At 41.3% G+C, this 13,282-nt stretch overlaps 1 protein-coding gene across 4 annotated transcripts in view; it reads left to right on the top strand.

Annotated features, from left to right (window-relative positions):
- The window catches only part of cntn5 (contactin 5), a 117,780-nt gene extending 111,428 nt beyond the window's left edge, over positions 1 to 6,352 (top strand). For all 4 annotated transcript variants that reach the window (XM_063493593.1, XM_063493592.1, XM_063493590.1 and 1 more), the window contains 6 exons: positions 3,143 to 3,377; positions 3,469 to 3,578; positions 3,687 to 3,873; positions 4,037 to 4,149; positions 4,823 to 4,991; positions 5,457 to 6,352. In XM_063493593.1, coding sequence (XP_063349663.1) covers positions 3,143 to 3,377; positions 3,469 to 3,578; positions 3,687 to 3,873; positions 4,037 to 4,149; positions 4,823 to 4,991; positions 5,457 to 5,560 — 918 coding nt within the window. In that variant the 3' untranslated portion in view covers positions 5,561 to 6,352. The remainder of the gene's footprint in view (positions 1 to 3,142; positions 3,378 to 3,468; positions 3,579 to 3,686; positions 3,874 to 4,036; positions 4,150 to 4,822; positions 4,992 to 5,456) is intronic.
- Positions 6,353 to 13,282: the final 6,930 nt, after the last annotated feature.

The following is a 13,282-nucleotide window of genomic DNA, read 5'->3' as shown; positions in this document are numbered from 1 at the left end:
GGCCCTCGGTGTGTTGCTGATTGAAAAGAATTTCTCTACTTCTTTGTTACTGTAACTTATTGCAGCTGTTATTTCCAACAAACACAACAGTCTGCACCACATACTGGAAAGTTCCTCAGCTGTAGAAACAAAGATAAAATAACCCAGGTGGTGATGCACTGAACTCCAAGGCAGCACTGACCCTTTTGTTAGGAAAGGCAAGGGAGATGCACATTATCTCCCTTGCTTTCCTAGGGGGGTATATCACATAGGATGCCATGTGAGTTGTGAGGGGCTCAGGTGAACATTCATCATTAGGGCAAAGTGACCTTTTTCCATTTAGACACAGAGACGTGGGAGACCCATCTGCTGTGATATACTGGATGATTTTCTCTGACTTTCATTGAATTTATACTCAGATATGGAAAGTCATTGGCCCACTGGGACAGAACAGTTTTCCTCAGGACCAACCATTGAACTGGCTGTTGTACAAAGGCAGAACATATACTAGATAACAGACTAAACATCTGTCTACAGTCATTTCCAGCACATCTGCAAGTTGTGGTTATAAATGGCTCTGCATTTCAACATGTATAGATGATGTGTTGGGAGCTGTGGCAATATTACCAGGCTTATTACAAGCTTATTATTGACAATGGCTGAGCAGTAGCTCAAGATCATAGCTCATTGCATTTTAAACAGGGTTCTAATTTAGCCTACTGAAATTTGCTTAAACATCCCGGATCTTAAAATTAGAGGGCACAACTTGGTGATAATTGCAAAAATTGCTGACACGGTTCAAAGACAGCCAGCTGGGCCATTTACTACACAGAGCTACATCAGCCTGGCAAGTGATTAAGATGTACTGAATTTAAAATTTGGTCCCACCAGAGAGGCGCAGTAAAGATTAACCTTGACTCTTAGCGTCATTCTCTCTAAATCCAGAGGTGTTTATGAAAATCTGTTTGTAATCTCAAGCTACAATAGTTGTAGAAAATATTTCACAACAAGTAAGCGGGATATTAGTATGAACCATTTCCAAGTGGACAGCCTGGCTCTCAGCCAGATTCAGGGCAATGCAGCTACTGAATTGCTATGAGCAGAGCTGAGAATTTGCAATTGAGATCAGTTGAAGGATACATTAACAGGGGACCAGTGAACAGATGTAGAGGCAACTGACAGTTATTCTTGTAGTTATTAAGTATGGGAGCCCAACTGCCACTGGGAAGATAACCTTCACATCAGGAGATGTGCACCTCCATGGCACATTATGGGGGATAATGTCCATTCCAGATGGGATGCTGTTTGGTGGTAGACCATTTCCTATTTATAACTCAGGAGTGTCATTAGCTTGGCTAGTATAGCACAATGACATCCATCTTATAAATAACATAGCGCCCCATGTTGAGGGACGCTTAAAGCTCATAAAATAACGATTGATGCTTGGTATGACACAAAAGCCTAATAAAGAGCCCTTATGAGCCATGCGTGAATTTAAATAATTATAAACAATTTCTTGCTCACGATTCTCCTCATAAGGTTTATAGCTGCAACTTTCGCTCACGCACATCCATGATCTGAAGAATTCGTTTCTTCCACGAGTAGCTCAGCATAAAAGTGAGAGCGAACATTATTCAGTCTCCTCATTTGTTTTCATTCAGACATTTTTTCCAGTCAGATCAAGTCACTTGTGAAGTAGCGAGCCTACAACAGTGAAAAATTAAAGTGCTTCTTCAAGAATTATATTTTCTCTCTGCCAATTTTGAGGTACAAGAATTGGTCACCCATCAGGAAGTGTGTCAGTTTTCGAGAGAATCGCAGCACAATGCTGAGACACTTCACTTTGATACAGTAGCCTCCTTCTGGTTCTTGGCATTTTAAGTAGTTTTAGCTCTACCCTATTTATTCTTGCTTCTGCTAAATGCTTTTGGAAATAAATCAAGACTCTGTCAGTGATCAATGGAGATGGATATTAGAGGAGACGGAGCAGGAATGTTAGCCCTTTTTGGCAGTCAGGGCATGTGAGCGCATGGCAGTTCCGCCTTTCCAATCATCTGTGGAAAGTTGTCAGAGCCTGGACAGCCATGGTGGGTAGGGTTATTAAGCAGGATGAATGACTAAACAGTCTCTGCAGCTTCATTCAGCCATCTCATTAGAGGCGACTGCGAGAGACTGCTTTTACACTTGTAGCCAAAGGGAGGACCATTAGTGATGCCTCCATAGTCCCCATCACTGAGCCTTAAGACTTACCTCGGTTCAAACTGCGTCCACACTTATCTGTGACTATCTCACATCCTAAAGTCTTTCTGAACTTAACTAGCTAATTTGTTCACGCTGTTTTGTAAAGACCTGTGTTCCTTGGCATCTCTTTCGAATCATTGCCAGCCGTGAGAATAATTTTGATGGAAGCTAATTCATTTCCACTGATCATCCCTGTAATTAGGCAGTCACGGTGATTGGTCATTGTCGAATGAAATGTGAACTACATCTCTATTCCCGCGCAATCCCCCTACAGACTAGATAGCTAATGTGGGTGATGCCTTTAGGGGACTGTATCACTCTGAAGCTTATGCAAATCAACACATTACAGCAAATGCAGCATACTCTTTGCCAAAAACAGGTGTACAGGTGTTTGTCATTTATTAAATTTAGCCAAAGATTTAATCCCTGCAGCTCATATTTTAATTAGATTCTAGCTCACTTAATAAATTGGCACTTGATTTGATTAAGTACAGAGCAGCTGTGGAAGACACTTCCCAGTTTCACCACTACAGGAAAACCACAGATAATCACTGGAAACCCGTGTCCCCAAAATCCTCCTGTCAGACATGGAAAGATAAATAGCTACATAATGGGCACAACTTAGCCAGATATGATTTGTTTCCATTGCTCAAGACTGACTGCATCTTTATTAATACTGGCAGACAGTCGCAGTAAATGGGTAGGAAATTGAAAGCTGGTTAAACGGGATTACCGCAGAGGAAAAACTTCTTTTTTCCTTCAATGAGATCCTTGCTTTCACTGATGAAGCTGTCCAGATTGGAAATTGTGTAAATGGTGCACTTTCAGTCAAAGAGTTTAAGTGCTGCTGAGCTGCTTTTGTAGTCTTATACCAGTGAAATACACTCCATGGTGATTGATTCTCCTCTTTCTGTGTTTTCAGCCTGTATCTGAGGAGTTCCAAAATGGTGAGGGTTTTGGGTATATTGTTGCATTTCGTGCCAACGGGACACGAGGGTGGAAGGAAAAGATGGTGACTTCCGCAGACTCTACGATGTACAAATACAGGGACGAGACCTTCCCTCCTCTTACCCCCTTTGAAGTGAAGGTTGGTGTGTACAACAATAAGGGAGATGGGCCATTTAGCAAAGTTGTCATCATCCACTCTGCTGAGGGGGGTAAGTTAATATTCATGGTTGTATGAATTTTAAAGACAGAGGAGGAGTTGTTTTCTTCATTAGATCTTCACTGTTTTGACTTGTTTTACAGAGCCAAGGGAAGCGCCGTCTGATGTGAAAGCTTACGGCATTTCTTCCTCAGAAATTAGAGTGACTTGGAAATCGCCCACGCCTGGTCCTGGAAAACCAAGAGGATATGAGGTTTGTATAAATTATGTCTGTGATTGTGTCTTTGCACACTTGTGGTGTGTGACATTTTGTAAAACGTTCTCCTTCTTGCATTCTTCTGTCCTTAATTTCTATTAACAGGTCAGCTACTGGAAGGACATGGAGCTGGAGGAGTCAGGAAAAAAACAACAAACTGTAAAAAATGAGACATCGATGGTCTTGACAGGATTAGAGGGGAACAGTGTGTATGCCATTACAGTAAAAGGCTTCAACAGCATTGGCCAAGGTCCTGCCAGTACTGCTGTCACAGCCAAGACCAGGAAACCCCGTGAGTACAGCACTGACACTAATCTCATAATACTATATATGGAATACAGGCTACTTGTTAAGTTTGCTTGCCTGTAGAAAGTGTAGTAATTGACCTAGTTGGCTGAAGCTCTCTTTTAAAGTCTTTTTGAATTTGGACTTTGGGTGTTGTGTTATATCCATAGCTCCTGCTCAGCCACCAGCCAACCTTCACTGGCTTCAGGAGGGCAACAACGTGTCCTTAAGCTGGGACCCAGTGAAGGCAAAAGACAATGAGTCTGATGTCATCGGGTACATGGTAATGATCCATCCTTATATTGTTCAGTTACATAAAATCTGGTAAATTGTTAATGCGGGCAGGAAAAGTTCCCAAACAAAGTATTCTATCCTCGATTTTGCTAAAGATTGATCTCAAACTCTCCTTGTCTCCACATGAGTAGCCGTGTTTATAGTTTATACACTGTGGCAAATAATTATTTGATCCCCTGCTGAATGCGTATGTTTGCTAACTTACAAAGAAATAAACAGTCTTTAATGTTTATGGTCATTTCATTTTAATGGAGAGAGACGGGATATCAACAAAAACAAAAACACATTACATAAAAGTTGAATAATTATTAGGATCAAATAATTATTTCCCCGACTGTATCTTAGAGAAATGATACCTTTCGAAAAGATTGAAAAATGACCTATGATCCACAACTAAATAAATGCAATAGGTATTATAAGAGTTTCTTGTGTGTAATGAATTAACCATTACCTTCAGCAGGGTTTACATTCAAACTACTACTTTCTAATAAACATTGGCTTGCAGCATTTCTACTGACCTAGTCTTGTAACAAATAAGAATATATCTGCAAATACACTTAGCTTATTTGACCATTTTTTCTTTCATAGGGGTCTGAATGCACTTTTAGTGTGATATACGAAAAAAAAGTGAAGTAAACCTTCAATGTGCATATGTAATGCAGGTGTTACTGAAACAGGAGGGCAGAGGCCACAACCAGGTGACAAGAACCATTAACCCTTCAACCATGCTCTCACTGCCAGAGGGAGGCACTTATGTCATCGAGGTGCGGGCGCTCAGTGAAGGGGGAGAGGGAGCCATCAGCTCCCAAGTTCGACTTGTCACTTCCTCTGGTAAGCTGGAAGCTGGTTAGTTGCCTCTCTTCTCACTCACATTACATGACCTCTGAAATCCAATTTCTATGCACAAGCTGTTTTCTCTTTGTAGCAATCTTATGTCCTGCCCTTAATTTAGTCACCACAGCTGTTCAGCGGGCCAAGTTTTCTTTGGCTAATACTGTTTTAATTACCTCGCCCACACAAACCTTCCTACTCCTGCACAGCCAATTAACTTCTAAGCAACAGAATGAACCGAAACTTTGCAGTGTTAAGTGTGACCAGCCAGATTTTAAAGGCAGTTGCAGTTTTCCTCTTTGTCTCTATATTCCACCACTCATTTTCCATCCTTCAGGAAAGACATTATTACCACGCAGCTACACACTCCCGATATATAGACCACTATATTGAATACATAATTTAGCATTAAAAAAAGAATTCATCTTTGTAGTGACTCTCCTCTCATCCACTTGCTTTCCTTAGGTGTCCGAGCAAAAAGCAACCAGTGCTCAGTGCACTGCCTGCCACGGAGCCTAACATGGACTGCAATCCTCCTGGTTCTTCTGGTGCCTTCAGCTTCCTGGTGAGGCCACGGTGGTGTCCTCACTTTCATGAAGGGAGCCACCAGTCTTCTGCTCCCTTTTTCTCTCTGACTGCCTGCTTGCTTTGGCCTTACCCATCTCAAAGGGCCTGAGGTGTGCTGAAGGGGTTTGATTCTGCCAGTTCACATGCAGCTCTTCAGAGTCCCTCCTTTTCAATTCAGTTTTCTTTGAGGCCCCGGACATTTGAGTTGCGCTATTCTTTCCAACATCACAATAGTGTTGTACTGTAGTGTACATTATGTGGAAAGATTTGTTTAATCACTTAATTTAACATTATGTGTTCCTCTCAATGACTGGCATCTAACCACTTCCAGACGGCTCCTACAGCTCCGGGGCTCTACAGAGCATGAACAATTCCTTGAAAGCTGCTGTGGTAGTAATACAGGGATCAGCCGACCTGTTTCTTTTCATTACTTATCTGCATCAATTTACCCCTTGGCTGCCTAACAAGCAATGCAGCAGAGGCTCAGTAGAGATAAGTGCATTGTTTTCTTATTCACACATTGAGGAGAAAAAAGTTTTTTTATGGAACCAAGAATCTTACTATTTCCAGACTTGCTTTTTGTACATTGTGTTACCTTTAGAGAAAAACAGTGGTGTGTGTCAGCTATGTCAAACTCTGTTTTTTGGTAGCAATTAAGCAATGCTTGGTGATACAGTTTGTTAACTGTTGGATGTATGGAAGTAGGAAACAGTGGTTTGGGTACATGCTGTGCCCAAACACATTAATAGACAAAGATAGCTCTGTACGGACTCCTGGTGTCAGTACAAATAAATGTGATGTATATTTTTTAAATGATTGTTTTTGGAATTTCTGACTTTCAGAAAAGAATGTCTGTTTGTATAGGTGTGTGTGGGTGTGTGTGTGTCCGTGAAATAACTCAAATAACCAGTAGCTACAACCAAGGTATCCAGAAAACCATCTCTGAACACAAAAACGACACAAAAGGTCAAACATTGAAGCAGACGGACTACAACATCAGGTGCTCATCTTCTGATGACTGCTTCCATCAGGACAACAGGCCATTCATTCACATATTTAAACTAAAACTCAAATCACATAGAATCTCGCTGAGCTATCACACAGGTTTGCATTTTAAGGAGTCTTGGCCATGTGTCATGTAAGATATGGGTAGATTAAATTTCACATGCGTGGCATTAGAGGCCACAAAACTTTGAGTGATAAAAGACACTCTGCAGAGCCAAATAGGACACATCAAGAGTATCTCTCCTTCCTCCTGGGCTTCTCTCTTGCCTTGTCTGCAGTAAAAGCTTATCTTACAGGGCAGAAATCCAAATGAATTTGCCTCAAGTGTAATTAATGTTAGTATGGAGATCTATAGTCCTAAAGCCTTCTTGCCTGAACCGACCTTTTGCTTCCTCTGCCTCTAGCTCTGTGGACTCTATTACAGAGTCAGAGTAACCTGGCTCACCCGCGCAGGTTCAGACAAGGGTGCTGGCTCAACCACAAGAGATACGACCACACAGCAGAACAGAGGACGAACACTGCTCCGAGCAGTGTCTATCCCATAGATACTCTTCTTTCGGACCTCTCTGTTTTGGTTACGTTCAAAAGGGGAGGATGGTGAGAGTGGTCTCCTCTTTCTAACTTGTACATCATTTTTGTCTGTAGTGCTAAGCATTAAGCTGTTTAATGTCAATGGAGGGGTTTTGTGGTGCTTTTAGCCTGTTCAATGATGTCGGCTCAAACACATGCCTCCACACAAGTGCTAATGTACCGACCTTTAATTATTCATGCAGCACCTGACTGTGTTGGCGCATCTGATTTATGATAATGGATTATGTATCCAGCAAGGGGACCCATTTGGTTCAGAGAGCCAGAAGCTATAGTGTCAGCAATTAAAACATGAACTCCCCCTAGGTTAATGTCAGTGTGTGTGTGCATGCATGTGGATGTGTGCAGGATATACTGTGCTTTTTAGTAATCTACAGTATATTCAATGGTATTGGGTCTAATGCATATTGCTTGAGATTAAAAGAGCAATATTTTTGCTGTTTTTGATGACACTACTTGTAGTTACATTTTGTATGTTAAAAATAGGCTGCTATTACTGTAGCATTTGAATATTTCTAATGACTTGGCCATAGAAATAGACATAAAAATATTATCTTAGGTACATTTTTCTAACGTGTCTATAACGTAGCCTACCTGTCTGTAGTGTGACTAAAGGAGTCACACTACACTTGTTTTGATTGGGTTAGCTGCACACTGACTAAAATGTCAAACCGAAAGCGGAGCAACCTTGTTCCGAAAACAATATTTTTGGAATTTAAATTTCAAAACAGATTGGATGATTTGAAGCTAGCATGCCACGTGTAAAGGTTGTCCCCTTGTCATTCTGAGTCAGCTTTCTCTGAAACTTGCATCATACACACAAGGAGGGTGACTCTGCTGTGTCAAAAACAGCCTTTCAAAAAACAACCAGCCAATATCTTCATACTGCCGCTTCATGCATTCCCTACTGTCTTTCCACTTTATAAAACTTACAGAGTCAAGTATTAAATTGTCTTTGCAGCATTGTTGTTCAGGGAATCGCTTTGTGATTTAGAACTGAGCGATCCCTGTGACTTTGCTTTTGAGGCAGGTCACAGTTTAACACTCATCCTGAAATTGCCAGAGAAGAACTGCAAAGAAGGGTCCTCCAACAGAGGTAAAGAGGTAAACTGTAATATCATACAGTAAGAGATTTTCACATGCGCTTTCATGTTTCTTTCACTTAAAAAAAGGTCTTATAATTCTAGACAAAGGGGAGTAGCAATTTTAATCCATAAAAAAATTAATTTCACAGTACTCGATACAGTTATAGATCCAGAGGGCAGATTCTTAATCATTAAACTATCTATACTTGATAAAAAGCTATGTATTGTAAGTGTATATGGTCCAAATGTTGATGATCCCTCATTCTTTCACGGTTTTTTCAGTGCACTCTCTGAACACTTAGATGGCACACTTGTTCTTGGAGGCGACCTCAACCTTGGACTAAATGAAGAAATGGATAGGCTCAATACAGCAGGAACTCAGCGTAATTGGCAGTCCATAAATATAATCAAACAGTATATGAGCGACTTTGGTCTTTGCGATGCATGGCGCTCCCTTCACCCCACCAGTAAGGAATATACTTTTTTCTCACATGTCCATCACTCCTACTCTCGTCTGGATTATTTTTTGGTCAGCAGCTCACTGCTGAGGGACATTTCAGACACTGAGATTCACCCTATAGCTGTCAGCGATCATGCTCCTGTATCTTTAACACTAATGCACAAGAATAATACTACGCCTAGTAGAAACTGGAGATTTAATACATCACTGCTTAAAGATGAAGACTTTATTAAATATTTTAAAAAAGAGTGGACTTCATATTTAGACTTTAATGACACTCCCGGAACATCAGCTTCTGTTCTATGGGAAGCAGGGAAAGCCGTGATGAGAGGTAAAATAATTTCTTTCTCATCACATAAAAAGAAAAAAGAAAACAAAAATATCCAGGAATTAGAAAAAACCATCAAATCACTAGAAGAAGCCTATGCGTCCGACCAAGATCAGGAAACATTGAACAAAATACGCAAAACAAAACTAGAATTAAATGAGATAATTGATAAAAAAACAAAATTCTTAGTACAAAGACTACGCTTACAAAATTATGAACATGGTAATAAATCCGGTCAATTTCTAGCAAACCAGCTAAAAATAAATAAAGAAAAAACAACTCTATGTGCTGTTCAAGACTCATCTGGGAATACAGTATATGACCCGAAACAAATAAACAACATCTTCAGGGATTTCTATAAAACGTTGTATTCACCACAAATAAACCCATCTAAAAAGGAAATTGATCAGTTTTTAGACAACATAACTCTCCCAAAATTATTAGACTCTCAAGCAATGGCATTGGATTCGCCACTGACACCAGGTGAACTCCAGGAAGCCCTGATAAGTATGCCCAATAATAAGGCTCCAGGTCCAGACGGCTTTCCTGCAGAATTCTACAAAGAATTCTGGATGATTTTAGCCCCAATTTTTTACAGAACGCTGTTGGAAATCAAAGAAAATGGCAGACTCCCATCAAATAGGAATTCTGCAAACATTAATCTCCTGCTAAAACCAGGCAAAGACCCTGTATATCCCTCAAGCTATCGTCCAATATCCCTTATAAATGTAGACCTTAAAATAATTTGCAAAGCTCTCTCGAAGAGACTAGAGAAAATAACCCCCCTCTTAATTCATCCTGACCAAACTGGTTTCATAAAAGGTAGGCACTCATCAACAAATACACGTAGATTACTTAATTTGATAGACTACTCATACAGTAAAAACCTTGAAACTACAATATTTTCTTTAGATGCAGAAAAAGCGTTTGACAGAGTTAACTGGAAATTTCTATTTGCAACTTTACACAAATTTGGTTTTGGATCTTCTTTCATCAGCTGGTTAAAAATATTATATAATTCCCTAACAGCTTGTGTCAGAACAAATGACCAGACATCCTCCAGCTTCTGTCTCCTGAGGGGCACCAGGCAGGGATGCCCACTCTCCCCTTCACTGTTTGCAATTTTTATTGAACCACTAGCAGCAGCAATTAGACAGAATTCAGTAATTAAGGGCATAAAATGCAAGAACGTGGAACATAAAATCAGCCTTTATGCGGATGATGTGCTACTCTTTCTCCAAAATTCACAAACCAATATCTCTGGGGTGATTGAATTGATAAACTCTTTTGCAAGAATATCAGATTACTCAATTAACACTAGAAGTCCCAGAGAAGAGCCATTTGGCTTTTCTACCTATAAAACCCACCGTCGAGCCAAATGGCTGGTAGGCTTTTAGCTAATATCCCTAATCACCTGTGAACAGCTGCTTTTGTTATGTAAATAAGGTGGGGCCATGCTGAATCACTTGGAGTGGTTAGTTTCCTGAGCCACAAGGAAACTTGTGTTTCAGTTTGCCTTAGGGAGAAATCAACACACATGGGTGTATTTCCTTTGTTGCTGAGATTTATTGATAAAACAGTACAAAAAAACAAAAATAAAAAAACAACCATTTGTACACATATTTACAAATAACAATAAAAAGTGAGTGAGTACATTTCAACATTTTCAGCAATCACTCACAATCCTGGCACTGCCATGGTATCTGTAGTCTGCATTTACCACATGTGTATCTGTAGCAGTGAACACATCGCACAGTGGCATGATTGTTCTTGCATTTGTGTTTGACCTGACACGTGGCTCTTTTTCCAGGGCTAGGTGTGGAGGGTTGTGTCCGAAGCAACTGTTCTTTTCTTGCCTTCTTCCCAGCCATATGAGAGTTAGCCAACTCTCTTGCAAACTCCACCAGGAAGTCCACCCGTCTTTCCTGCGTCCCGGTGCATGCTTGATACAGCACATGTGCATTCAGTGCTGCCATGTCAATCATGTTATAGAACATGGCAACTGGCCAGCGCCGTGTTCCTCTGCGGACCGTGTACTCCCGCACCATCTGGTCCATCACATCCACGCCACACTTTGTGGTGTTGTAAAGGGTGACAGTGTTTGGCTTCCTTTTGGTGGTGTTATCAGTCTGAACCACGCTGTGCATGCTGCTAAGAATATAGACTGTCTTATTCCGTTTGGCCGCATACGCCGTCAGCGTGGCAGCAGTGGTTGAAAACACCTAAGAAATAAGATAAATTGTTATTTCCATAGCACTTTTACACACAATGAAACACATAAACATAGAACCACAAAAGACCTGCAGCCTACCTGAGTGGTGAATTCATTGCGATTTGTGTATCTAGCGGATTGAGGAATTTCCCGGCGAATCTTGTTGACTGTGCCGAGGATGGTGGTTTTCCGTCTAAGAAGTTTTTGCGCAAGTGAAAGCGATGTGAAGAAATTGTCCGTGGTAACATTTCTGCCCTTGTCTAGGAATGGTTCCATCAGCCTCATCACTACATTTTCAGACAGTCTCTCCCCACTGGGACGATTGGGGTCCTTGCCAAGATATAGGAGGACATTGCAAATGTACTTGGATTTTAGGTCGCAGGCCACCCAAAACTTGATCCCGAAACTGTCAGGTTTACTTGCAATATACAGCAGGAAACAGCACCGAGTCTTTGATGGGAAGAGCTGTTCATCAACGGTGATATGTAGACCAGGGTTGTAGCACGTGATGCAGTTGGTGACAAATGATCCCCACACACTGGAAACTGTAGCGAACTTATCAGTCTTTGCTCGATCACTGCGGGTGGACCTGTCATCAAAGCGTAGGTGTTGCATGATGTCTTGGAAGCGGTTACGTGGCATAGTTCCAATGATCTGTGAGTTTCCCAGGTTTGCTGACCAGCAGTCACGTAGTCATGGAACCCTAGTAACCCCCCGCAAGATCAAGATCTTTGATCAAGATCAAAGACTCGGTGCTGTTTCCTGCAGTATATTGCAAGTAAACCTGACAAGTTTGGGATCAAGTTTTGGGTGGCCTGCGACCTAAAATCCAAGTACATTTGCAATGTCCTCCCATATCTTGGCAAGGACCCCAATCGTCCCAGTGGGGAGAGACTGTCTGAAAATGTAGTGATGAGGCTGATGGAACCATTCCTAGACAAGGGCAGAAATGTTACCACGGACAATTTCTTCACATCGCTTTCACTTGCGCAAAAACTTCTTAGACGGAAAACCACCATCCTCGGCACAGTCAGCAAGATTCGCCGGGAAATTCCTCAATCCGCTAGATACACAAATCGCAATGAATTCACCACTCAGGTAGGCTGCAGGTCTTTTGTGGTTCTATGTTTATGTGTTTCATTGTGTGTAAAAGTGCTATGGAAATAACAATTTATCTTATTTCTTAGGTGTTTTCAACCTCTGCTGCCACGCTGACGGCGTATGCAGCCAAACGGAAGAAGACAGTCTATATTCTTAGCAGCATGCACAGCGTGGTTCAGACTGATAACACCACCAAAAGGAAGCCAAACACTGTCACCCTTTACAACACCACAAAGTGTGGCGTGGATGTGATGGACCAGATGGTGCGGGAGTACACGGTCCTATAACATGATTGACATGGCAGCACTGAATGCACATGTGCTGTATCAAGCATGCACCGGGACGCAGGAAAGACGGGTGGACTTCCTGGTGGAGCTTGCAAGAGAGTTGGCTAACTCTCATATGGCTGGGAAGAAGGCAAGAAAAGAACAGTTGCTTCGGACACAACCCTCCACACCTAGCCCTGGAAAAAGAGCCATGTGTCAGGTCAAACACAAATGCAAGAACAATCATGCCACTGTGCGATGTGTTCACTGCTACAGATACACATGTGGTAAATGCAGACTACAGATACCATGGCAGTGCCAGGATTGTGAGTGATTGAAATGTACTCACTCACTTTTTATTATTATCTGTAAATATGTGTACAAATGGTTGTTTTTGTAGAAATATTTTTTGGTTTTTTTGTACTGTTTTTATCAATAAATCTTTTGGAGATTTATTTTCCTGGATGATTGAGAATGCATCAAGATGAACACAAAATGAAGTTCACAGCTTTTAGCAGTTCCCCCTCCCCACACACAAACAAAGAGGCAGTTTGCAGTTAGAAATCCGCAATCATTCACACACCCCCACTCCCCTCCACAATTCTCAGGTAACGACCCAATTTACATATGAATTGATGCTAACAGACTAGCCAAGTTAGCTTCCACTTGGCTGACAGAG

The sequence above is a fragment of the Pelmatolapia mariae genome, linkage group LG14 (assembly GCF_036321145.2).
Source record: "Pelmatolapia mariae isolate MD_Pm_ZW linkage group LG14, Pm_UMD_F_2, whole genome shotgun sequence".
In the NCBI taxonomy this organism is placed as follows: Eukaryota; Metazoa; Chordata; class Actinopteri; order Cichliformes; family Cichlidae; genus Pelmatolapia; species Pelmatolapia mariae.
Note: the sequence above shows the minus strand (reverse complement) of the source record. Positions and strands in the feature narration are given on the sequence as shown.